The sequence below is a fragment of the Bufo gargarizans genome, chromosome 6 (genome assembly GCF_014858855.1).
Source record: "Bufo gargarizans isolate SCDJY-AF-19 chromosome 6, ASM1485885v1, whole genome shotgun sequence".
Lineage (NCBI taxonomy): Eukaryota > Metazoa > Chordata > Amphibia > Anura > Bufonidae > Bufo > Bufo gargarizans.
The window spans coordinates 64,095,451-64,121,172 of record NC_058085.1 but is presented as its reverse complement, the minus strand read 5'-3'; the positions used below and the strand labels follow the sequence as shown (position 1 = coordinate 64,121,172).

Here is a 25,722-nt window from a genome sequence, read left to right as displayed (position 1 = left end):
GAGCTTAAGGGGCCCAAACGGTCTCTGTACAACATACACCAATATTACAAAAAACATGTGATAGTTGGGAGACCGAATTATAAATGCTATACCGGGGCTCAGGAGCCTAAAGTAAAGCCTCTGCCCGTCAGTAGGATCTCACTGAAATAACTTCTTATAAATGACCAATAAATAGTTAAAGGGGTTGTCCAGGATTACAAAATAAGGCTGCTCTTAAAAAAATGGTCAGTATCGCTGCCCCTATACATTACAAAAATAAAAAAAGAATAAAAGTTACACTTTAAAGCATTCCTGTTTTAGGCAACTCCTCAGAATATGTTCTTGTGTGTGTACACGAGGAACAGCACTATTTCTGCCCATGATAGGACTTGTATTCAGATTTTTTCCCATCTACATGCGCCATCTCTAATTGCTCAGTTTGCCTTGAGACAGTGTGTGTAGACTAACTGCTATAATGTCTCCCATACACAGCACACACAGAAAAGAAGATCCTGCTCCCCTACATCTCTGTAGCACAACCTCAAAAGCAGCAGCATCTTTGTGTGTGTCTCTATCTCCCCTTCCACAGACTTCTATAGACAGTGGTAATCTGATCTCTCCAAGATGAAAATCCAGCTCCACCTGTTTCTCTCTGGAGACAGATTTTAAACAGTGAATTGGGAATGACTGATCATTGCAGGGTAGGAGAAAAGGAGACTGATAATTGGAGAAAGATGCATTTTTTACGTAATAAGATATATTACAAAGTTTCTGATCATCACTTGTATTATTAATTTATAGGAATAATTTGGTTATACTTTAGTACTATTATTATAACCTAATTTTTGTTCACATACCGATTCTCTGTGGAGCAAAAAAACTGCACCCATGGGTTGGTGGTACCGCTGTTCTCGGATGATGGTGGGAGATACATTGCCTCAGAGAAACATGTCAGGAGGAGTTTGAGAAGTTCAGTCCTAAAAGCAAATGAAGAACTCCAATTACATTTTTCACAAGGAAACAGCTGTCCAAATCTTACATTTTAGTTCTGGGAGAAGTCAGACTCTATGGTGTCCCTTGAATATTATTTTGGGGAAGAGGATCTCTCCTTCATCTTTCCAAAATGAGACTGGGCATCAAAAACATTACTAACTCCTGGGCAGGGTGGATTTGATTTAAATCAAACTGATTTAAATCACTAGTCAGTAAGGCTTGATTTAAATCATAGTTTTCTACATAAAGACCAATTCTTGCTGGTATAACTTATAATATGCAAGTAGATGAAGATTTTTAGAATAACAACTTTTCATATTAGTTTGATTAGGTTGATTCTGCATTCATAGGTTTGTAGGATTAAGGTCTTTTTCTCAACTCTGTTCACGTTATAACATTTTTGCTGTGAAGACGAGGCATGTGATCTCTGCTGAGTCAAATTCAGTTTTGAGAACTGCAAAAGTAAACCAAGCATCTGTGATAATATCTTGTAGGCAGAGAAACTGCCCAATAATCTTACAAAAACCTCTGGAAAGCATGACCTTGTGAATGGATTAATGGAATTTATTTACCAAAAAAATTAAACATAAAAACAGCCTTATTCTACATAATTAAAACAAACTAATCTTTATTTCATGATGGAATAACCTTTGGATGGTAATATATTTTCCTCAAAAAGCATTTAAAAATAAAAAATCAGATTTATTTAAAATAATTGATTTTTATCCACCCTGCTCCTGGGCCAGCGTATTAGTATTAGGGTTAGCGAATCATGGACCATATTACCCTATTGGTACAAATTCTGTTTTATTACTACTGGAGAAATGCTCACGTACCTGTTGAGATCATATGTGTGGTTGGGTGTTGGAGAATGAGCAAAGCCAACACCAGCTTCCCAGATGTATTCACAGCTGTCAAGAGTGTGGATGTCTTCTGCTGCATCCTACAGAGAAACAAAACTCTCATTTATAGCTGAAGGGGCAAGTTCACCACAAAGACGATTTCTACTAATCGGAGTAAGAATATCCTGTCTACCATGCTTCTGTACTCCAACTCTACCAATTAAAGGGGTATTCCCATCAAATAATTTATGGCATATCCACAGTATATGGGATAAATATCTGACAAATGCAATTCACACCTCTAGCCATTTTTTAGTTACAGGGGTTAAAAATCAGTCTGTTTGCAGAATATGAATTCTGGGTCCCATCAGCTGATGGCTCATTTGAAGCCTTATCTCAGATCCCCTGACCTCATAAACATTCATACTATCTAAATCAGGCATATCCAAACTGCGGCCCTCCAGCTGTTCCAAAACTCCAACTCCCAGCATGCCTGGATAGCTTACAGCTATTAGGGCATGCTGGGAGTTGTAGTTTTGCAACAGCTGGAGGGCCATAGTTTGGACATGCCTGATCTAAACTCTTATCTAACTGATAAGAATATGGATTAGATGAGTGTTTATGAGGTCAGGAGATCAGAGATAAGGTTTCACATGAGCTCAGCAGTGAAACTATGCAGACTGATTTTAACCCCTGTTTCTCAAAAATACGGCTGAAATTTTTTAATAAAGACCAATTGAAAAAAAAAAAACACAGGTTTTTAGCCCAAAATGAGTAAAATGCACCCCAAAGGGGTCCATAGATGTCCAAGTCACACAAAAAGGTATGCAAGAGTGAATTCATACTGCAGTACAGGCGAAACGTATCCTTAGGTTTCCATTCAGCTTATGAAGACCAAAAGGGTTAACTGCGCTATGCAAAAAAACTATATGTACAATGTGAATACACCTTTAGGCTATGTTCACACTAGGGGTGGGCGATATGGCCTAAAATCTATATTGCAATATAATTTTAAGCATGTGCGATATGCGACATATATTGCAATATATTGTTTTCTATATTGGGGGGGGCGTTTAAACTTTTTATTTAATAACTATTAGCCTCCTTAAGGGCTAGAACCCTTGTCATATTCACCCTAATAGAGCTCTATTAGGGTGAATAGGACTTTACACTCTCCCTGCTGCCCTGTACTTTGTGCACACAACAGCAAGGAGCTGACCATGGCGCCAGCCTCTCATCTGCCCCCCTTCAGCATCTGATCTGCCCCCCCAGCCTCTGATCTGCCCCCCCCCCCAGCCTCTGATCTGCCCCCCCCCCCCAGCCTCTGATCTGCCCCCCCCCCCCCCAGCCTCTGATCTGCCCCCCCACCTCCCTCCCTAGTATTAATCATTGGTGGCAGTGGCCACAGGGTCCCCCTCCTCTCCCCCCCCCCCCCCATCATTGGTGGTCTGATCCGCCCCCCCAGCCTCTGATCCGCCCCCTCTGGTAACGCAAACCCACCCCCCACCCTCCATCCCTCCATCCCTCCCTAGTATTAATCATTGGTGGCAGTGGCCACAGGGTCCCCCTCGATCGGAGTCCGATTTTCACCATATCGCCGGACCGCGATATGATCGCACTCTCTGCGCGCACCATTTTCTCCTGAGCCGGCACAGTGGAGGGAGAAGGAGGGAGTCCCTCCCTCCCCACTGTGCACGGCCGCCTGCTGAACACCAATGAGGACAGAGTAGGAGGAGGAGGGACTGTGGCCACTGCGCCACCAATAAATGTGCCGGCCATATCCCACAGGGTCCCCCCTGAAAATCCATATTGTGGCCCAAATTTATATCGCCTATACCGCCCACCCCTAGCTCACACAATGGATTTGATGGTTTTTGGCACGGTCAATATCTGCCACAGTTTCTGCAGCGTTATTTTAATTTCGATGCCAAGGATCCACTCGTGGTTTAGAGTCATTGAATATAGTCATTGAATATAGCTAAACCACGAACAAACACCCGCCACGGCTTCCACCGTGACACCGCGCCAAGAAAGAACATGTCTTTTCTTGGCATGATCATGGCTTTAAAGCTGCCAGCAGCGCGTGCAGGAGTGAAGCGGATAACACTCGGCCGCTGCCAGCTTTTTGGCGTGGAAACAGAGCCAAAATTCCTCCATCAAGAGGCGCTGTGTGAACTGGTCCAAAGTATGCATTTGCTAAATAAGCGTATCTGAGGCAGCGCTCACCGCTCCACTCTTCTTGTGACTTTGCACCGTAAACTCAGGGCAGAAGAGAAGATCGGCAATGGCAAGGAGCAGAGATTCAGCCAGCGGACGCGATCCATCGTCCTCCTCGTCCTCATCCTGAAAGAGACAGACGACGGGCAGTAAGCTCTTTACTGACTGACAACATGTAGCACACAATCAATACATAAAATAAGTATAATGAAAGGTTTCTCTGACGCTACCTGGCTACGCCCAGCGCCGGGCACTGAGGACCAGAAGAATCCTCGCCAGTCCTGGGTCCTCAAATATATACGGCAGTACACGGGTCAGCAAGCGAGCACAGTTCAACACCATCTGCTTTCCATTCTCTGAGTGACAGCCGCTGTCTGCGCCCGCCACCAGTTTCTCCACTGCCTGCCGGGCATGGATATTAAATATGTTAAGAGGGACAAATCTCCGAACCTCACCTACATGTTTCATCAGTGGTTTGTCATCAGTCACCTTGTAACATAACGTGGCCAGGTTCGATGGCGATTCCTCTCGTACTGCACGAATCTCAGCAGCTGGGATCAAAGCAAAGACATCCTGCACGGAGGTGGCCGAGTCAGACCAAAACTGGTCCCAGAAGGCATCATCTGTAGCTTCCACTGGCTGCAAGAAGCAACAAAACAGTAGAATTAAAGGGGTTGTCCCACAAAAAATATTGTACAGTTTTCAAACCAGTACCTGGAACTGAATATTTTTGTAATTGTAAAAAAAAAAAAAAAAATTTCTTTTAAATTTAGTACAGATACTGAGTTATTCAATAAAATGTATCTGTATAGCGCCGCCTGCTATTAGTTTTATTTCTTATTTCTTTGTCCTGCTCACTGAGATGGCCGCACATGCTCAGTTTCATCCTTCAACTGCCTCCTGAGCTGCGATAGGGAGAGCATGGACACGCCTCCTGAGCTGCGATAGGGAGAGCATGGACACGCCTCCTGAGCTGCGATAGGGAGAGCATGGACACGCCTCCTGAGCTGCGATAGGGAGAGCATGGACACGCCTCCTGAGCTGCGATAGGGAGAGCATGGACACGCCTCCTGAGCTGCGATAGGGAGAGCATGGACACGCCTCCTGAGCTGCGATAGGGAGAGCATGGACACGCCTCCTGAGCTGCGATAGGGAGAGCATGGACACGCCTCCTGAGCTGCGATAGGGAGAGCATGGACACGCCTCCTGAGCTGCGATAGGGAGAGCATGGACACGCCTCCTGAGCTGCGATAGGGAGAGCATGGACACGCCTCCTGAGCTGCGATAGGGAGAGCATGGACACGCCTCCTGAGCTGCGATAGGGAGAGCATGGACACGCCTCCTTGAGCTGCGATAGGGAGAGCATGGACACGCCCCCTTGAGCTGCCAGCAGAGAAGACACTCCCCCTTGAGCTGCCAGCAGAGAAGACACTCCCCCTTGAGCTGCCAGCAGAGAAGACACTCCCCCTTGAGCTGCCAGCAGAGAAGACACTCCCCCTTGAGCTGCCAGCAGAGAAGACACTCCCCCTTGAGCTGCCAGCAGAGAAGACACTCCCCCTTGAGCTGCCAGCAGAGAAGACACTCCCCCTTGAGCTGCCAGCAGAGAAGACACTCCCCCTTGAGCTGCCAGCAGAGAAGACACTCCTCTGCTGGCAGCTCAAGGGGGAGTGTCTTCTCTGCTGGCAGCTCAAGGGGGAGTGTCTTCTCTGCTGGCAGCTCAAGGGGGAGTGTCTTCTCTGCTGGCAGCTCAAGGGGAAGACACTCCCCCTTGAGCTGCCAGCAGAGAAGACACTCCCCCTTGAGCTGCCAGCAGAGAAGACACTCCCCCTTGAGCTGCCAGCAGAGAAGACACTCCCCCTTGAGCTGCCAGCAGAGAAGACACTCCCCCTTGAGCTGCCAGCAGAGAAGACACTCCCCCTTGAGCTGCCAGCAGAGAAGACACTCCCCCTTGAGCTGCCAGCAGAGAAGACACTCCCCCTTGAGCTGCCAGCAGAGAAGACACTCCCCCTTGAGCTGCCAGCAGAGAAGACACTCCCCTTGAGCTGCCAGCAGAGAAGACACTCCCCCTTGAGCTGCCAGCTTGATATAAATCTAGCAGAGCAATAGATGTGGAGATCTCTGGATCCATGTGAGGTACAGGGCTGGTTCTAGCTTTGGTAGAAAGAGAATGTCATGTACTATATGATGTCTGATTTTCATATTATACATTAGTCATGGGACAACCCCTTTAAGCATAAAATAGAAAATTAAAGGGGGGGGGGGTGTCTCCGGATGTTCAGCATCGATAGTCAATCCTCAGGATAACTCAGCAATATCTAAATCGGTAGAGGTCCAAGTCACGGACCCTGATCAGATATCAGATCCAGGTGACCTTTCCTGAAGAGAGGCCATCAACATCGAACGCTTGGAAAAAAAACCCTTAAAAGCTTGAATACTAGAAAAAAAATAATAATAATACGGCCCATGAGCTTTGGTAGGTTAGAGCGCAAAAGAAATAGTGCAAGTCCGATAATACAAATTTCCACAATCCAATGGTTGAAGAGGTATGCCCATCTGGACATGGATATGTCATGAACGTCCAGAGGTAGATTTTATTCCGCAGTTTTTGGATCTTCCATAGAAATGAAAGGAGAGAGCAGCGCATGTGCGGTATCCTCTCCGTTTCCAGCAGCGCAAGGTAGGTACATGTACCACCTCCGCACCTATCGGATATTCGTGGTACACCCGGTGAATATAACATAAGCATGCAGATGGGACAGCACCTTTGAATACCCCCTAGCCAAAGACGCTGAAGGGGAGAATTCTGAGAAGCAGCCAGGGTTGGGCAACATATAGAAGGTTTATGAGAATCATAAAGAAAACTAACAGCCCCTCAAAACCACCTAAGGTCACCAGAAAATGTCCAATTGACCCCTTCAGTGTCCTTACTTTTACACTAGGGGCTCAATACCGGAAAATAACTGATCAGTTTTATCCTAATGCATTCTGAACGGAGACCAATCTGTTCAGGATGCATCAGGATGTCTTCAGTTCAGTCTTTTTGACTAATCAGGCAATATATAAAAACGCAGCATGCTACGGTTTTATGTCCGGCCCAAAAAACTTTTTTTTCCCATAGGAATGTATTAGTGCTGGATCCGGCATTCAAAATACCGGAATGCCGGATCCGTCCTTCCGGCCTGCGCAGACCGAAAAAAGGGTGAAAAAATAAATAAATGCCGGATCCGTTTTGCCGGATGACACTGGAAAGACGGATCCGGCAATGCAATACATTTTTCTGACTGATGAGGATCCTGATCACTCTGCCGCAAGTGTGAAAGTAGACTAAACCTTCCACCACCCCAGGCCATTCATAAGGTTCTCCCTGGTCTCCATTATAGGGGTTGTCCCACGAAAAATACTCTATAGTTTTCAAGCCAGCACCTGGATCTGAATACTTTTGTAATTGCATTGAATAAAATTTTTGGCAAAGCCACCGTGTTATTCACTGAAATCTATCCGTATAGCGCCACCTGCTGTCTGTTTTTTTCTCATTTCTTTGTCTTGCTTACTGAGATGGCCGCACATGCTCAGTTTCATTTTTCAACTGCCTCCTGAGCTGTGAGGGAGTGAACTGCAGCAGAAAGGATACACCCTTTATCTGACAGCTTTAAATAAATCTAGAAGAACAATTAGAGCAATGAATGGGGAGATCTCTGGATCCATGTGAGGTACAGGGCTGGTTCTAGCTTTGTTAGAAAGAGACTGTCATGTCCTATATGATGTCCGATTTTAATTTTTTACATTAATCATGGGATAACCCCATTAACTCCTTCACCACACTAGTCCAGCAGGTATTACTGCCATTTACCCTTATAACCTAGAATTAAATCAGGGGTGTGAAAATCGTATCGCCCAACGCCCGGGACATGCAGTTTCGGGCGCTGGGCAGGTAGTTTGTTCAGTAGCTTAGCCCTGCTGCAGGCACCAGGGCTGAGTGGGTGTAGAGCAGTGACGCAGCGGCGGTGAAAGAGCAAAGAGCGGGTGTAGTGACAGCATGCTGAAGAAGAAATGACAGAGCAAGGGGCATTGATAGAACGCTCAACTCTGCCAGCATCCCTCAGAGGACCCCCTTTCTGCAGGTGTTGTCAAACTGGGAAGGTGAGGGGGGTCCTTTCCATGCCACATCAGCAGCTAATTTGCCTAAACCACCCAGAGGTACGGGTAGTAATGTGCTAAGAGCAACTGTGTGCACTAAACTAATTGCTGTGATCACATTAAGGCTCCATTCACACGTCCGCAATGTGTTTTGCGGATACACGGAGCCACGGATCCGCAAAACACGGAAAGCGGCAATGTGTGTTCCGCATTTTGCGGACCGCACATTGCCGGCACTAATAGAATATGCCTGTTCTTGTCCGCAATTGCGGACAATAGGACATGCTCAATTTTTTTTTTAATGAATGGGTCTGCACCCGTTCCGCAAAATTGCGGAACGGATGCGGATCCATTTTGCGGACGTGTGAATGGAGCCTCAGGCCTCGTTCACACCAGGCAGTGCGTGCCTAACTATATTGTGGGGCAGGAGGGGCGTAGTGGTCTGTTGAAGTGATTGGCACCATAACCATGTCCAACGGCTGCAATGCGATTGGCTGCACAGGATCGCAAGGCACATTAGGCCTGCGGTCCAGTCCAAGCAGCAGTGTGACCGGACCTCAGGCATAACTGTGCCTTGCGATCCCGTGCATCCGATCACCTGCGGCTGTGGCTACGGTGCCATTCACTTCAATGGATCGTCACGCCCCCTCCTGCCCCACAACATAGTGAGCCGGCCGCGATGCAGTGCATTCTGGACAGAATCATCTGGTGTGTACGAGGACTAAACTTAGAGTCATTTCACACCACAAAGACTGGAACGCAAGCCAACCACCACCCTGCATAAGGAAGTGTGGCGGTGCATTGAAATATGGTTTTGATTTTAAATTATTTTTTGTATCAGGACAAGTAGATTGTCATGAGGGACAAGTAGATCGAGCCCCCGCTTTAGGCTCCATTCACACGTCTGCAAATGGGTCCGCATCCGTTCCGCAATTTTGCGGAACGGGTGCAGACCCATTCATTCTCTATGGGGACGGAATGGATGCGGACAGCGGATTTGCGGAGCGCAGCCCCGATCTTCAGCTCCGCAGCTGCGGACAAGAATAGGCATTTCTATAGGGGTGCCGGGCGGGTGTGTTAATGGAGCCTTAGTCCTTCGACAAGTAGTTTTATTTTTTATTTTCATTTCCACACCCCTGTTTAAATAAACCCAGGTCACAGCGTATGCTACTAGAATTTGGACACTGAATTACAGTATTCTGTGGGCACTACAAGACTCTAGTATATTGTGGACTGTGTATGGCAGCATTATTTTGGCACTATATGGCAGTATTAGGTGGGTTATAAATGACAGTATATATTTGCACACCGTATATTATTTAGGCAGCGTAGAATGTCATTACTGTGTGGCCACTGCATGACTTAGGCCTCATGCACTTGACCGCATGTATTTTGTAGTCCTCAAAACGCAGATCTGAAAAATACGGATGACGTCCGTGTTGCATCCGTTTAGTTTTTTTCAGACACATTGACTTTAATGGGTCCGTGGTCCGCATTTTGTTCGGAACAGACATACGGATGCAGAAAGCACACAGCTCATCCACCCGTACATCCGCCCTGCAAAGAGATAAAACGAGTTCTGTTCTTGGCCACAAAATGTGGACCATGGACCCATTAAAGTCAATGGGTCTGCAAAAAAATAAAAAACACAACACAGACGTCAGATATTTTGCGGATCCTCGATTTGCGCACACAGTCGAGGGCATGAGGCTTTACTTGTATACTGCAGGAATGATTGTATAGCAGTATTATATGGGCCATCAATGCTCTGCTTGTGCACAGTATCTAAACCCCACTGCACTGTATATAGACAGAGAACAAGAGCTCCAATACACTAAAGGGGGGGGGGGGGCACCTTTCCATATAGTACCGTAATTCAATTCTATATTTTTATGCCAGTTATGTCGTCCCTTCTTGCTGGGCAACCAAATATAATAAAGCCAGAAATAGGGGACAGATGAACAGAAGCATGACTGCAGAATCAGACTACACAGGGTCTGTCTGTAGTCTGTTACCATGGAAACACATAGGCCTGCATAGCAGCTGTATCCACAAACAGAAGGATATTTAAGAAAACCCATTAGCAAATTTACCTTTCGTTTTATATGCATCAGAGCAATAAAAAAAAAGTGTGTGCAAAAGGTGAATGTCGCCTACGCCTAGAGGACAGAAGGTATGCATGCTGTTTTTACAGAACGAGATGTCTGCGCCGTCAGCTGCAACTCAGAAAACAACCAGAGGAAAGCGAACACGAGGTGCGAGGCACCGCACTCCCTACCACATGCAGCACAAGGTGACCTGTAGACCTACACTATTCTGAGATAATAGAGTGGGGGCCCTGTCAATGATCCTCATCTCCTGGCCACAAAGGAGAGACAATAACCCTCGCTCTTGGGAGGACACATCCTGTTCTGCTCCACACAGACAACACATTTTGATTAGAACTGGTACCATGTAATACTTCATTTCTCCTGAGGTGGCGCTACAGGAAAACTGAACACTAATTGCCAGGTTTCCCCATCGATCGCTGGGGGGTCGTAAAAACTTAGTAACTGCTTAAAGGAGTATACCGATGTCGTCCTTTCAAATAAAAATGGAGTCTGAGAGGGCCAAAATTAAAAATGGGGTTCATTTATCAAGGGACTGGCGACTATCTTAGTCGTAAGTCCCCTTTTTGACTGGCTGTGTCAAACTGTTTTCGACAGTTGGGCAGAGCGTATCGGGATACAGGCATACATGTTATCAAAAAACAGCCAGAGGCTGGCATAGTTTTTCCGCCGGGCACATGGACTGCTTCAGATTATCCTAATTTGTCTTAGGCCTCTTGCACACGACCGTATGGCTTTTTCAGTATTTTGCAATCCGCAAAATACAGATCCGCAAAAATGTAAGATTACACTCACCGGTAATCACTTTTCCGTGAGCCCATGACAGCATCCTTGAGAGACCGCCTCTATCCTGGACAGGAACTTTTGTGGAGAGCTCTTAAGGAGGCACTCGGCCCCCATACCACCAGTTCCTGTTTCCTGTATTTATTAATTTTTTGGGGGAGGGAATAAATGCCGGGTGCTGTCATGGGTTCATGGAAAAGTGATTACCGGTGAGTGTAATCTTAAATTTCCCTTATGCCCATGACAGCCCCCTTGAGAGAAGACTAGAATAGAAAAACAGTCGGGGGGGAGGGGGGTTGGGGGGCAACTGCCTGTAGGACTTTCCTACCAAATGATAACCGCTCTCTAGAGTCTAGCTCTAACTTGCAGTGGTGTAAGAAGGTACAAGGAGACTTCCAGGTAGCGGCCCTACAAATCTGCTCTAGGGACGCGTCTGCTCTTTCTGCCCAGGAGATAGAGACAGACCTAGTTGAATGAGCACCAAATCCTAAAAGGAGTGGGTTTCCCTGATGAGTGATAGCCTAAAAGAGATGGCACCAATTATCCATCGAGATAGTGTTCTAGATGAAACCTTATTACCTTTGTTCTTCCCCTAAAACTGAACAAAAAGTTGAGTATTTCCTCCAGACACTAGTGGTTTCAAGGTACTGTAAAAGACATCTCCTCACATCTAGACAATGTAATTTCTTCTCTTTCTCATTCTTTGGGAACTGACACAGAGAAGGTAGAACAATATCTTGGGACCTATGGAAAAAAAGAGACCACTTTAGGAAGAAAAGATGGATCAGGTTTAATGATAACTGTCATCCAAGATATTAGTATAGGGAGGAGAGGTAGAAAAAGCTGAAATCTCACTCACACGTCTAGCAGAGGTGATAGCGATTAGGAAAGCAGTTTTAAATGACAGAATTTCAATGGGTAAATCCTAAAGAGGTTCAAAAGGAGGTTCCATCAAACTAGGTTGAGATCCCACGGGGGAGCGGAAGATCTAATTACCGGATTGGTTCTGCTAACTGCTTTAAAAAAATCTCCTAACCCAAGGATGATTGGCGAGAGAAAAATCAAAAAAAGGCACTGAGGGCTGAGATCTGCACTTTGCGTGTACTGAGTCTTAGTTTTTTACTAAGCCCACTCTGAAGAAAATCCAAAATTTCTGGCATCGGAGGGGGACCCAAGGGATCTATTGGGATCTTAGAGAAGTTCAAACACGTCTTCCGTATTCTAAGATAGATTGTGGAGGTAATTTCCTTCCTACAAGACAGAAGGGTAGAGATCACTTATTTGGATAAACCTCTTTGTTCTAAGATCTTGCTCTCAGATACCAGGCGGCTAGATGAAGATTTACTACTTTTGGATGCATATTCAGACCTTAAAACAACAGATCCCGTCTGTCTGGAAGAATCCATGGGTCCGTGAGAGACAATTTCCTGAGCCAAGTGAACCAGGCGCTTCTTGGCCAAAAGGGGGCAACCAGAATAAGTGTTGTCTTGTGCGGTCTCAATTTTTAGTACTCTTGCTATTAACCTTAGTGGTGGAAAGGCATAAAGCAGATGGTCAGGCTATGGGAGAGCGAAGGCATCTATTCCTGTAGATAGATATTCTGGATTTAGAGAAAAAGAAAAAAAAAAAAAAAAAAAAAACACAACTGATGGCACTTCCTGTTCTGTCTGGTAGAAAAAAAGATCTGAGGACAGCCCCAAAGTCGCATTATCTGATTGAATATTTCCTGGTTTAGAGACCATTCGCCTTGGTCTAACCGGTTTCTGCTCAGGAAATCAGCTTTTTTGTTTTCTGTACCTTTTAAGTGAACCGCTTTGATAAATGGTACGCAGGGAATAATTAGAGAAAGAATATTTTCAGTTAGTGACATAAGGTCTTCTGATCTTGTACCTCCTTGCCTGTTCAAATAAGATACTACTGTAGTGTTGTCTGGAAAAAAAAAGCATGTATAGCAAGAAAAACCGCTCTTAGTTTTCTCATATTCTGAGAATCTTGACTTTCTAAGGGACTCCATTCTCTCTGCCAAACTTCTGACTGGCAGTATGCCCCCCATCCTGTTGGACTTGCATCCGTGGTAATTGATATTTGTTCCTGCAGATCCCAGGGAAGCCCCTGTAACAGGTTTGAGGGTTCTAGCCACCAACTTAGTTATTCCCTGACCTGAGGAATGAGAGGAAGCGGGGCATCCAAAGGGAACTGCGACCCCTGCCATTCCTTTAAGATCTGCCACTGCAGTTTTCTGGAGCGAAACAAGGCCCAATTGACCGCAGGGATCATGGAGGTCATCCTGCCCAACACCGCCATTCCTTGCCTGATGGTTCGGTTCTTTAGTGTTAGTAGAGATTTCACGTCTTTTAGCTAAGAAATATTGTGCTGAGGAAGAAAACAGCCTTGAAAAACAGAATCTAGGAGAAGTCCTAGAAAAGGACATTTTTTGGACGGAGTCAAATTTGATTTTTCCCAGTTTATCTGCCATCCTAATCCTTCCAAGATGTTTATTATTTCTTGAAGGTGGGGGGACAACATTGCTTCTGACTTCTGCTACAACTAGTATATCGTCCAGGTATGGTATAGCTAAAATGTGTTTTTCTCTTATATGATCCATAACTTCGGCCATTAACTTGGTAAAAAGCCTAGGGGGCTTGTGAAAATCCAAATGGGAGTGCTCTGTACGGAAAATGATGTATCTGCCCATCCATGGATATCGCCACTCTTAGGTATTTTTGTGAATCTGTATGAATTGGAATATGGTAAAAGGCATCCTTTATGTCTAAAGTTGCCATGACGCAATTTTTGAAGAGATGTTTCACTGTTAGTTGAATTGATTCCATCCTGAATTTTTTGTACTTCAGAAACTGGTTTAAATATTTTAGATTCATGATCATCCTGAATGATCCGTCTGGTTTGGGAACCAGGAAAAGGGACGAATAAAATCCTTCTCCTCTTTCAGCTTCTAGTACATGAACCACTGTTATGGACTATTGATACAAAATGGATACTTGCTTGTTGAGCTAAGATGGCGGCCAGGCATTCAGCCTACACCTATAAACTAGAATCTTACTTTGTGTTTTTATCATCTGTTTCTTTGTGGTTTCCGTTCAGCTCAAGCAAGCAGCTACAAAGAAAGAAGTAGGTTTCACCCAGGAGCAAGGGGGGAGTGAGGAGGAATTTCCTCTGGCCGTCAAGGTTACAGAAAAGTAGAGAGTTCATAGCCAATAGAAAATATATACTTTATCTTTCACCCCCCCTCACTCCCTCCTCTCATGAAACCCATGTTGTTTTCAGAAATAAACCAGAGATACTGATTAACTCCATGTAGTGAGTTGTCTGTCTGATCTCTCCGTGCACGTATCTTAATTAATTTGGAGCAGTACATCAAATCAAACTGGCAGTTTGGCCAGAACCAGAACAATTTTGGCGCCCAACGTGGGGCTCGAGGATTGGACCCTCTGTTCCTGTACCCCCAGAGACCAGATGAGGAGAGGCGCACTAACGGACACCGGGATCGCAACCCGTGATATGAGGTAGGAAAATTGAGTCATCTTGCCTATAAAGTGTCCCCTGGTGTAGCCTCTTGGTGTTCGTCTGAGGGAGGGGTGCGGAAGCAGTCTGGGACGTCCTCGAGGGCATGAAAGTAAGAACCCCATATGTTTTTTTAAAAGTCTTGATGTACTGTGTTGTGCCTATAAGTTGTGAAGACCCTGTTGACAAGTATCATTGACTGAGACATGGAGTTCTCCTGTGTTCCTGTATCGGAGTTCAGCCCGGTGTCTGACTCGAATCTCCATAAAGGGGACGATCACAGATGGGTGGAGAGCGGTTCGCGGTAGCCCAGAGTGTGCTGACCGGGACTCAAAGGTCTTCACGTCCAGTGATTACTCTATGCAGAGGTCTTTAGGCGGCTTCAGTAGGTACGAGAGATAATGGGAAATGAGGAAAGTGTCCCGAAGGGTTACTGTTCACCTGAACAGTACGTGGCGGACAGGAGAGGCAAATGTTTCATAAAAGGATTAAGTAAGTTGGAGAAGAGTTAAAGGTGTCTGTAAAGGAGGCATCCTATGTAGTGCTACCTGGCAAGTGTTGTTAAACGAGAAGAGAGGGAAGTTAGAAGATGATAAATTGACAGACATGGTCCGTGTGTGGTTGGACTGTAGTAAAGAATTTGAACAGACCGGGGGGAACTAAATTTTGATGAGAAAAGACAGATATTTCTGTAAGCCTGGTGTTGCATTGATACATGAATTGCCACCACCCTATAATGGCGCCGGGAAGAAAGCAGGTGGGTGGACCTGCAAAACATGTGGTCAACAGAATCCCTCCTCCCGTGATACGTGCCTTCCCTGTGGGGTTCCCCACCCACAAAACCACACCTTGGTAACTACTCCCCGGCACGTCCCATCACTTCCCGTGTTAGCTACAGCGCCATCTTGTCCCCAGGCAACGCCCATGAACGGACCTTTAATATAATTCGGTCCGGACCCCCCCGTCACTCCTATGTCACCCTTGCCCCTTCCTACTACCTTGTACCCCATGGTTAACCCGGACGGTACATTCATGCTACCCCACTCACCTGCCACCCTTACTCCTATAATGGTAGGGGGGCAACCTGATGAAGCAGAACAGGGGGATGCAGACGGTGCTGCAGAATCCACAATGGGCATACAAAATGCACCGGGTAATATGCAGACTCCTTCGCGGGGTACCCCGACAGACTACGGTGATCCACCAACTTTACCCCTGGCACCACAGTGGACTGTACCCATGACCGTGCGCCCATCACGACGTTCACAAGATCAAATACTGCAGGGTCAGATTACAGAGTTACAAAAGAACTTACAGAAAATTGAGCAGGGAAACCTTGAGACACTGAAAGAAGCCCTAGCACTTAACCGGCCACAGGTACCACCAAAATATGTGTCTTTCACCCCACAACAGTTATTCACCATAGTGAATTTACTGCCTGACCCTGAGACCCATCCCATGCCCTTTTTCAGGAAACTGTCCCAAGTGCATCAAACCTATGGGTGCACATGGTCGGACCTGCAAAGTATAGTGGAAAACAAGACAGGTGAAAACTCCACACTGATAATGGATCAAATCCACATCCCTGAACTTAAAAGGTGCTAACTTTGACCCCCGGGATCATGAGTCTGGAGAATTCTTTATAGAACAACTACAGAAATGGACAAAAGCTAAAATTAGCAGATCATTCCACATTGCAGGACAGCTGCGGGGGATCAATTGACCCCCACCTTTTTTCTTTTCACAGAAATGTTAGTTTCTGCTGTGTTAGTTTAAGCTCCTCTTTCTGATAAGAAACTGTCTCGCTTCTTGGTCTTTGTGGTTTTCACTCAAATTATGTGACACCCACAGATGCCGGATGTCTGACAATAAAATTCTGCACTGATTTATATGAGCAAGGGGATTTGCTGCAAACCATTTTGCACCTCATCCCCAATACTCTCTGGGCCAGAGGACCCCAGGATATTGGATACCTCAATGTCCCACCAGTCACTGTGACCCTGAAGGACCCCAAAGTCCTACCATACAAAGAGACTGGACCCAGTAGCCAGAGAAGCCCCTTCCTGTGTCAGAGCTATCCATGCTGCCAGCTCTCTTCTAAACGTCACATCTGACGTTGTGCTAGGTCATCCCCTCACTATTCTGGCTCCCCATGACATTTCTGCCATCCTCCAGCAGACTCAACCTAAACACCTCACTGCACAGCGCCACCTCCGGCTTCAGTGTAGTTTGCTTCTGCCAGATAATGTCACCATTCAGAGGTGCCACATCCTCAATCCTGCTGCACTCCTTCCTCTTCCAAGGGGGGAGTATACTGGAGAATCTGAAGATATTATTGATCTACAGGCACACTCGAGCTGACACCTCTGAAGCCAGAGGAAAAGCCCTAGCTGATCAAGCAGCAAAGGAAGCAGCAGTGAAAGAGGAAAGAGTCCAGTCAGACCAGATTATGATAACACAGGAAGACCTGGAACAAGAAGAAATCACATGGGACCTCCTGAAACAAATACAGAAACAGGCCACGCCACAAGAAAAATTGGATTGGCTAAAAGAGTCAGCCCAAGAAGAGAAAGAATCTGGACTGTGGACCCAAGGAGGGAGAGCATCTCTGCCCAAAGCTCTCTATCCTCTGATAGCTTCAATAGCTCACGGGCCCACCCACCAATCTAAGACCATCATGAAAGAACTAATAGACAATGGCCCCAGGTATAACCCCTGTCCTGGTGAGGCATACTCAGTCTTGCCTCATCTGTGCGCAGTGCAACCCGGAAGACCTGAGCCTACACCAAGCAAATGTCTCCCCAAAGCCCAGTACCCGTTCCAACGGATTCAAATTGACCACATCCAGATGCCAATGTGCCAAGGGTTTCAATATGTGCTAGTAGTGGTAGACTTGTTCTCTGGGTGGCCAGAAGCCTACCCCGTCCGAAACCAGACAGCAACCACTACTGCAAAAAAAACTGATGCAGGAGCTTGTCTGTAGGTTCGGAGTACCTGAGGTCATTGAGAGTGATCAGGGCCCAGCATTCACTGCTAGATTAACCCAAGAAGTCTGGAAGATGGTAGGGTCACACTTAGCCTATCACACACCCTACAGACCCCAAAGCAGCGACAAAGTCAAACGACTGAACGGGGTACTGAAGTCCAAGATGCTGAAAATGACTGGGGAGACAGGGCTCAGTTGGGTACAATGCCTGCCAATAGCACTATTTTCAGTTAGACACACCCCTAGGCCTCCACACCAAATTTTGTTTAGGACACGGCCTAGGATGGGACAGTACTTCCCACAGCAATTGCAAATGCATTATGAATCTGTTGCTAAATATGTGATTGCCCTGAGTAAACAATTGTCTAACATACGTGCACAAGTTTTCTCTTCCATTCCAGATCCGACTCCCAAGAGGGAATACACACTCTCAAACCTGGAGAGTGGGTGGTGGTAAAGAAACACGTCAGAAACACCCACGATACGAGGGGCCGTACCAGGTGTTGCTGACTACCCCGACCTCTGTAAAACTCGAAGGGAGGCTTACCTGGATCCACGCCTCACATTGTAAAAGAGTAAAGGCTGTCCTGACGACCCTGGAACAATAAGCCATGAGGGTCCACCTACTTATGACTTTGACTGTAGGCATATCAGCAGTGTTCACGCCACTGGGTGATGAATGGGACAATTCACTGACACGGCACCATCAAATTCTAGTCCAGGGGTTGAGACACTCAGAGATTGTTGGATCTGTACCCACAGTCCCGTGAGTTCAACCAGTATGCCTTATGTTGCAATTCCCTTGGAACTTTCTGAACTGATTGACCTGTCTAATTCTACCATCTTTCTCACTAGCATACACCAAGTTAAATCCAGTACAAACAAGGACAAGGAAGTAGCCTTACCTGTTGCAGGGTGGGCAGATGCCCCATGGCTCATGATAAACAGATCAGGACCCTCGGTAGATTATAGCTCTACTCCTTGGCAAGAGAGACACTGGGCTAATGTCACATGTTTTCCTAGCTGGACACACTGTTATTGTCTCCAAGTACAAACCAAAGGTATGACATTTAATCCACACATACACTCAGGTTGCAATGATTCAAAAACAGACAGCCACGTGCAGTGTATTGGTGTAGATGCTGAGAACGGAAAGGATCTGCCCTGTAACAACCGTACTGTACAGGATCTCCTGACAGGTATATTAGCTAACGACACCGAAAGTCAGTCAAAAGGATATGAGTTGGTGAAAGGGACACAATTAGCCAAACTAATTACCCGATTATTCAATGGCACAGCAGTAGAAGTTCCAGAAGACATATACTTAGTTTGTGGACACAAAGCATACAAATGGTTATCCGAGAATGTCACAGGCCTGTGCACCATCGCCAGGCTTACTCCTGCCACCTTTATAGTACCACACTCTCAAATTGACATAAATGCAGTACCTAAACACACCTTGTATCGTAGAGCCAAAGATAACACACCCAGACCAAATGGCAAGCCACATGTAGTAGAGACGAGCATTACCAACAAAATTGTTAGTTCCATCTTCATATATCCCATGATAGCGCAGATGTGGGATCATCTGGTAGTAGCAACAGACTACCTGGATGACCAAATATGGGAAGTGATGAGACTTATGAATACCTCAAACATTGTGCAAAACCAGTTAATCATTGTCACCAACCAACACATATTAGTTCTAGATTATGTTACAGCTAAAGATGGAGGTATGTGCCAGGTTGTGGGACCCTCTTGTTGCCATTACATAGACCCGCAGGGTAATTTGCAAGTTAAGGTGGGTATAGAGGAAATGGCGGATTTAAGAGATAAATGGCTGGACGCACATAAAGCTGGTAAAGATACATGGTGGTCTGATACCTTCTCTTCCCTTAACCCCAATAACTGGTTCAAAGGTATTGGGGGTTGGCTCATGGGAATTGTCCAGGTAATATTGCAGGTAGCCCTAATAATATTGGTGATATATGTAGTGATTAAGCTCGTTCTTATTTGTGTGACCCGCTTTTCAAAAAGAATGAAGAAAACTGATGAACGACCTATTATGCTCCTCTACGATGAGGAAGGACAGAAGGAAACATCGCTCCACACAGCTCCCCCTCCTCACAATGATGCCTGGCTGAGATAGGGTGAGATGAATCCCAGGGTATTACCACAAGTCCGAGCAACCGGGAGCCTACCTATAAGGGGTAGGTTATCGCCACTGCGGGTGAAGAGGATACGAATGGTATGCCCAGGGGATTCGCTAGGCAAAGGGAAAGTCTACAATCAAGTCTCCAAGGGGGGACTGTTATGGACTATTGATACAAAATGGATACTTGCTTGTTGAGCTAAGATGGCGGCCAGGCATTCAGCCTACACCTATAAACTAGAATCTTACTTTGTGTTTTTATCATCTGTTTCTTTGTGGTTTCCGTTCAGCTCAAGCAAGCAGCTACAAAGAAAGAAGTAGGTTTCACCCAGGAGCAAGGGGGGAGTGAGGAGGAATTTCCTCTGGCCGTCAAGGTTACAGAAAAGTAGAGAGTTCATAGCCAATAGAAAATATATACTTTATCTTTCACCCCCCCTCACTCCCTCCTCTCATGAAACCCATGTTGTTTTCAGAAATAAACCAGAGATACTGATTAACTCCATGTAGTGAGTTGTCTGTCTGATCTCTCCGTGCACGTATCTTAATTAATTTGGAGCAGTACATCAAATCAAACTGGCAGTTTGGCCAGAACCAGAACACCAAAACCTCCTTTTTTTAACAAAGAGGATTTCTTGTTTTAGTGCCAAACTTCTTACCGAATCCTGGTCTAGATATGTAAATTTTTTTACTTCTGGGTGGGGGGGGGGGGGGAGAAACTCCAGACGAAAACCGTCTTTTACAATACCTAAAATCCACGGACTTGAGGAGATCTTTTCCCAAGCGTGAACAAAAGAGGAGAGTCTTCCCCCCACCGGGACGACACCATCATTGCTGACTAGATTTGGACCGATTACCGGGCTGGCAGTTAAACAGGAAACCCTTCTCCTTCCTACTCCTATTGTCTTTCCAGAATTTCTGTCTTTTGTCTCTGATGAATTCTCTCCTGTTTTTACAAAAAAAAAGAAATTTTTTATTAGGTTTGGGGATAGGGAAACCTTTTTTGTTATCCGAGGCTTTATCCGAGTTCGTCCAGAACTGGCCCAAAAAGAAAATCACCTTGACGTGGAATTGCGCATAAATTTTTTTTTTGAACCTTTATCCCCGGGCCAGCTTTTAAGCCAAATCGCCCTTCTAGTGGAATTGACTAAGGTGGCAGATCTAGCATTCAACTTCAAGGCATCCGCAGACACATCAGATATAAAATCCACTGCCTTCAATATCGTAAGGAAAAACTCTAGTAATTGTTCCCTGGGAGTCTTATTCTCAATGTCGGATTCTAGATCTTGTAACCACAATTTTAAGTATCTTGCCGTAGATGTAGCAGCGATATTAGGTTTAAATGCCTGAGTAGAGGCTTCCCAGGCATTTTTAAGATATACCTCTGCTCTCCTGTCCATAGGATCATTTAGGGAACCTAGATCTTCAAAGGGCAGCTCTTTTAGACATTTTGCCAATTGGGGCGTCCAGTTTAGGAGGTCTGTCCCAACAAGAGGATTCACCTTCATCAAATAGGTATTTTCTTTTAAAAAATTTGGTATAAAGAACTTTTTATCAGGCTTTTTCCATTCTTTTTGTATCGGGTATTTTATATTTTCATTCACCGGAAAGACCCTTGATTTTTTATGGCTCAGGTCACGAAACATTATTTGTTGGATTGTTTTCTGTTCTTTAGATTCATCGACTTTCATAGTGGCTCTAATCGCTTTAAGCAGAGCGCAAGTATCCTCATGGGAAAATAGGGGTTTACCCATGGACTCCTCATCTGAGGAGGAATTAGAGCTATTCATGATTTCGCCCTGTTCCTCCTCAGAAGAAACTGAATCTGAAATCCTACTGGAGTGTCCCTGTTTACTTGGAGGTGATGAGGGAAGAAATTTTTTGAATTCTTTCATGGAATCCGCAATCTCGGATTTTTCAATATCTTTGATATTCTGGATTAGCGATGGGGTTTCTTCCTATACCATTTTGTTTACACCTTGTTGGCAAAACCACTTGGGCCAAGAGGGAGCAAGCTTCTTCCCACAAACTGCACACTCTTTCCCTCGGGTTTTAGAAGTGGCTTTCCTAGGGCTCTTTTTGATATTCTAAAATATAACAACAACAAAAATACTTCTATTAGAGCCTGTAAGATAAATAGATAAAGCTGGGGATTGACCCCCTTACCCCACCAGGAATACCGGTCTGGTCTCAAGACTGTCCTGGTCCGCTGACCACCCTTTTCTTCCATGATAGGCTTCAGGATTGGAGGGTTTACCATAAATCGCTTCCCAGGTGCTTTTAGGCTGGCTGGAGACCTTCTCCTGCGCACTGATGGGGTTTAAATACCCCTGGACTGGTCCCTGCTGATGTCCTTAGGTGGCCTTCGTGCAAGACGCACTTCCGGAACACTATGTGTTCTAAACACCGGAAGTCTCGTCGTCCACTTCCGGATCCCGCGCAGGACGGGAGACTATAACTCCTGCTCCTCCCCCTTGTCTCTGTAACAACTGAGAGACAAGGAGAAGAGAAGGAAAGGCCCAGGACCTCCCGAACACCGCCAGGAGTATCCGGTGTGACGGCACGACCTCCCGGTAGAGCCGGAAGTGCCCACGGACAACAACCCGGTTCTGAACGGAACCGGGAAGGTCTGAGAAATATGGGTCCAGACTATAGGCGGCTCCTAGAGGAGTCTTAAACCATACCAGGTAACCCCTTGTGGTAACTACTGTCAGGGCCCTGCAGCCTGTTGGAGCTCTCCAGAAATCATCCTATCCATAGGACAGGAAAGAGGAACTGGTGGTATGGGGGCCGAGCCCCTCCTTAAGAGCTCTCCACGAAAGTTCCTGTTTCCTGTCCAGGATAGAGGTGGTGTCTCAAGGGTGCTGTCATGGGCATAAGGGAAAATACGGATGACCTTCGTGTGCATTCCGTGAACGGAAAAGCTGGCCCCTAATAGAACAGTCCTGCGGACAATAATAGGACATGTTCTATCTTTGAACAGAATGGAAAAACGGAAATACAGAAATGGAAGGCATACGAAGTACGGAACGGAACGGAAATGGAAAAAAGTTTGTGTGCAAGAGGCCTTAAAGTAGGCTAATCCTTCGGCAGGGCAAGAGGAAACAAAGGCCGATGTCAAAACACCGGTCATTTGTAAATGTGCCCCACCGAGTACACACCTTAGGCCTCTTGCACACGTTCTGTTCATTTCAATGGATCCGCCAAAAATACGGAAGGTACTCCGTATGCCTTCCGTTTCCGTTTTTCCATTCAAAGATAGAACATGTCCTATTATTGTCCGCATAACGGACAAGGATAGTACTGTTCTATCAGGGGCGTCATCCGTATTTTTTGCGGATCCGTTTTTTGCGGACTGCAAAGTACTGAAAAAGCCATACAGTCGTGTGCAAGAGTCGTGTGCAAGATCCCCCAAGGGCTACTGTTCAGCAACTGCTCTGGTCCCTGCTGCACTTCACTTCCTGTTCCTGTTGTTTCTGGCGGGTTGAACCCAAGAACAAGAAGTGGAGAGCAGCAGGGACCAGAGCAGTGGCTGAGAAGCAGCAGTGGGATATCGGTAAGTCAGTACGGTATTTACTGGGGCACATTTACTGTCTGCACCTGTTTTTAGGCATAAAACTGATGTTTTTTCAGTCTCATTTACTACTGAAAATGCGCCTGTTTTGGAAGCATTTGCGCCTCATTTGCCCATTTTGAATTTTTTTACTAAATTGGAAGTTTTCTACCTTTTGTGCCTATTTTCTGAACAATTTATGTAGATGGGCCATATTTTGCGCCTGATAAAGTCGTAAAAACAGTCTAATGTGTACTCCACTCCAGGGCTGGCGTACTTTTTTGCATCTGTTTTGAGTGGTGAGCAGCTCCCCATTTTCCCTACGTTCATGGAGACATGCGCCTAATTTCAGCTCACTTGCGCCACATACTGAATACTGAAAAAGAACCACAAGAGGTCAGACTAATGCCAATACACCGAGTCTAATTTATGATGTGATTGATAAATATTCAATATCAAAACCAATTGTGTCACCAAACCCAGAGTCGGACTGGGGTACTTAGGGCCCACCAGTGTAACTGATTCTGGGGGCCCACCTTAGGGCTCCTGCACACTATTATTTTCTTTTCCCACTTCACTTCAATTGGGGACGCAAAAAAACATAAAAAACAAACGTGTGCATTCCGTGTCTGTATGTCCGTTCTGCAAAATGATAGAACATGTCCTATTATGGTCGGCATTACAGACAAGGATAGGACTGTTCTATTAGAGGCGGCTGTTCTGTTCCGCATAATGTGGAATGCACACACCCGGTATCTATGATTTGCAGACTGCGAAACATCCAACGGTCGTGTTCATGACCCCTTACAGTGATAACAGAAATATTAACCCTTTCATGACCAAGGATCATTGATGCCCCAGTGTCCAGGTCAAAATTTACAAATCTGACATGCGTCACTTTATGTAGTAATTGCTTTGGAACACTTATATATCCAAGCGATTCTGAGATTGTTTTCTTGTGACATATTGTACTTCATGATAGTCATAAATTTGAGTCAATATATTTCACCTTTATTTATGAAAAATCCCAAATTTACCCAAAATTTTGAAAAATTCACAATTTTCAAAATTTCTATTTCTCTGCTTCTAAAACAGAAAGTCATACCTAATATAATATTTATTACTTAACATTCCCCATATGTCTCCTTTATGTTGGCATCATTTTGTAAATGTCATTTTATTTTTTTAGGACGTTACAAGGCTTAGAAGTTTAGAAGCAATTCTTAAAATTTTTAAGAAAATTTCCAAAACCCACTTTTTAAAAGGACCAGTTCAGGTCTGAAGTCACTTTGTGGGGCTTACATAGTGGAAACCCCCATAAATGACCCCATTGTAGAAACTACACACCTCACGTTACTCAAAACTGGATTTTACAAACTTTCTTAACCCTTTAGGTGTTCCACAAGAATTAAAGGAAAAAATGGAGATGAAATTTCTAAATTTCACTTTTTTGGCAGATTTTCCATTTTATTCCATTTTTTCTTCAACACATTGAGGGTTAACAGCCAAACAAAACTCAATATTTATTACCCTGAATCTGCAGTTTACAGAAACACCCCACATGTGGTCATAAACTGATGTAAGAGTGCACGGCAGGGCGCAGAAGGAAAGGAACGCTGTATGTTTTTTGGAAGGCAGATTTTGCTGGACTGGTTTTAGATGCCATGTCCCATTTAAAGCCCCCCTGATGCACACATACAGTAGAAACTCCCAAAAAGTGACCCTATTTTGGAAACTAGGGGATAAGGTGACAGTTTTATTGGTACCATTTTGGGGAACATATGATTTTTAATTGCTCTATATTAAGTTTTTTGTGAGGCAAGGTAACTGAAAAATGGCACATTTTTATTTATTTATTTTTTACAAGAGTCATCTGACAGGGTAGATCATGTGCTATTGTTATAGAGCTGGTTGTTACGGACGCAATGATATCAAATATGTCTACTTACTTTCTTTGTTTGTTTCAGTTTTACATAATAAAGCATTTTTGAAAAAGAAATTATGTTTTTGTGTGTTCATTTTCAGAACGCCATATGTTTTTTATTTTTCCGCCGATCGTCTTGTGCAGGGGCTCGTTTTTTGCAGAAAGAGTTGAGGTTTTTATTGGTACCATTTTTGGGTAAATAGGACTTTTTGATCATTCATTATTACACTTTATGGGGGAAAGGTGACCAAAAAAATTGGCTGTTTTGGAACAGTTTTTATTTATTTATTTTTACAGCGTTTATCTGAGGGGTTCGGTCATGTGACAGTTTTATAGAGAAGATCATTACGGACGTGGCAATACCTAATATGTATACTTTTTCTTATTTATTTAAGTTTTACACAATAATAGCATTTCTGAAACAAAAAAAATTATGTTTTAGTGTCTCCATAGTCTGAGAGTCATAGCTTTTTTATTTTTTGGGCGATTGTCTTAAATAGGGTATCATTTTTTGCGGGATGAGGTGACG

The 25,722-nt window shown here is 45.0% G+C and overlaps 1 protein-coding gene across 1 annotated transcript in view; it reads right to left on the bottom strand.

The window, feature by feature from the left end:
- Nucleotides 1-25,722, bottom strand: part of HID1 (HID1 domain containing) — a 61,973-nt gene that overhangs the window by 29,143 nt on the left and 7,108 nt on the right. Inside the window, 6 exon segments of the mRNA XM_044296132.1 lie at nucleotides 837-956; nucleotides 1,809-1,915; nucleotides 4,041-4,157; nucleotides 4,262-4,312; nucleotides 4,314-4,433; nucleotides 4,521-4,670. Of these exon segments, the coding sequence (XP_044152067.1) occupies nucleotides 837-956; nucleotides 1,809-1,915; nucleotides 4,041-4,157; nucleotides 4,262-4,312; nucleotides 4,314-4,433; nucleotides 4,521-4,670 (665 nt within the window).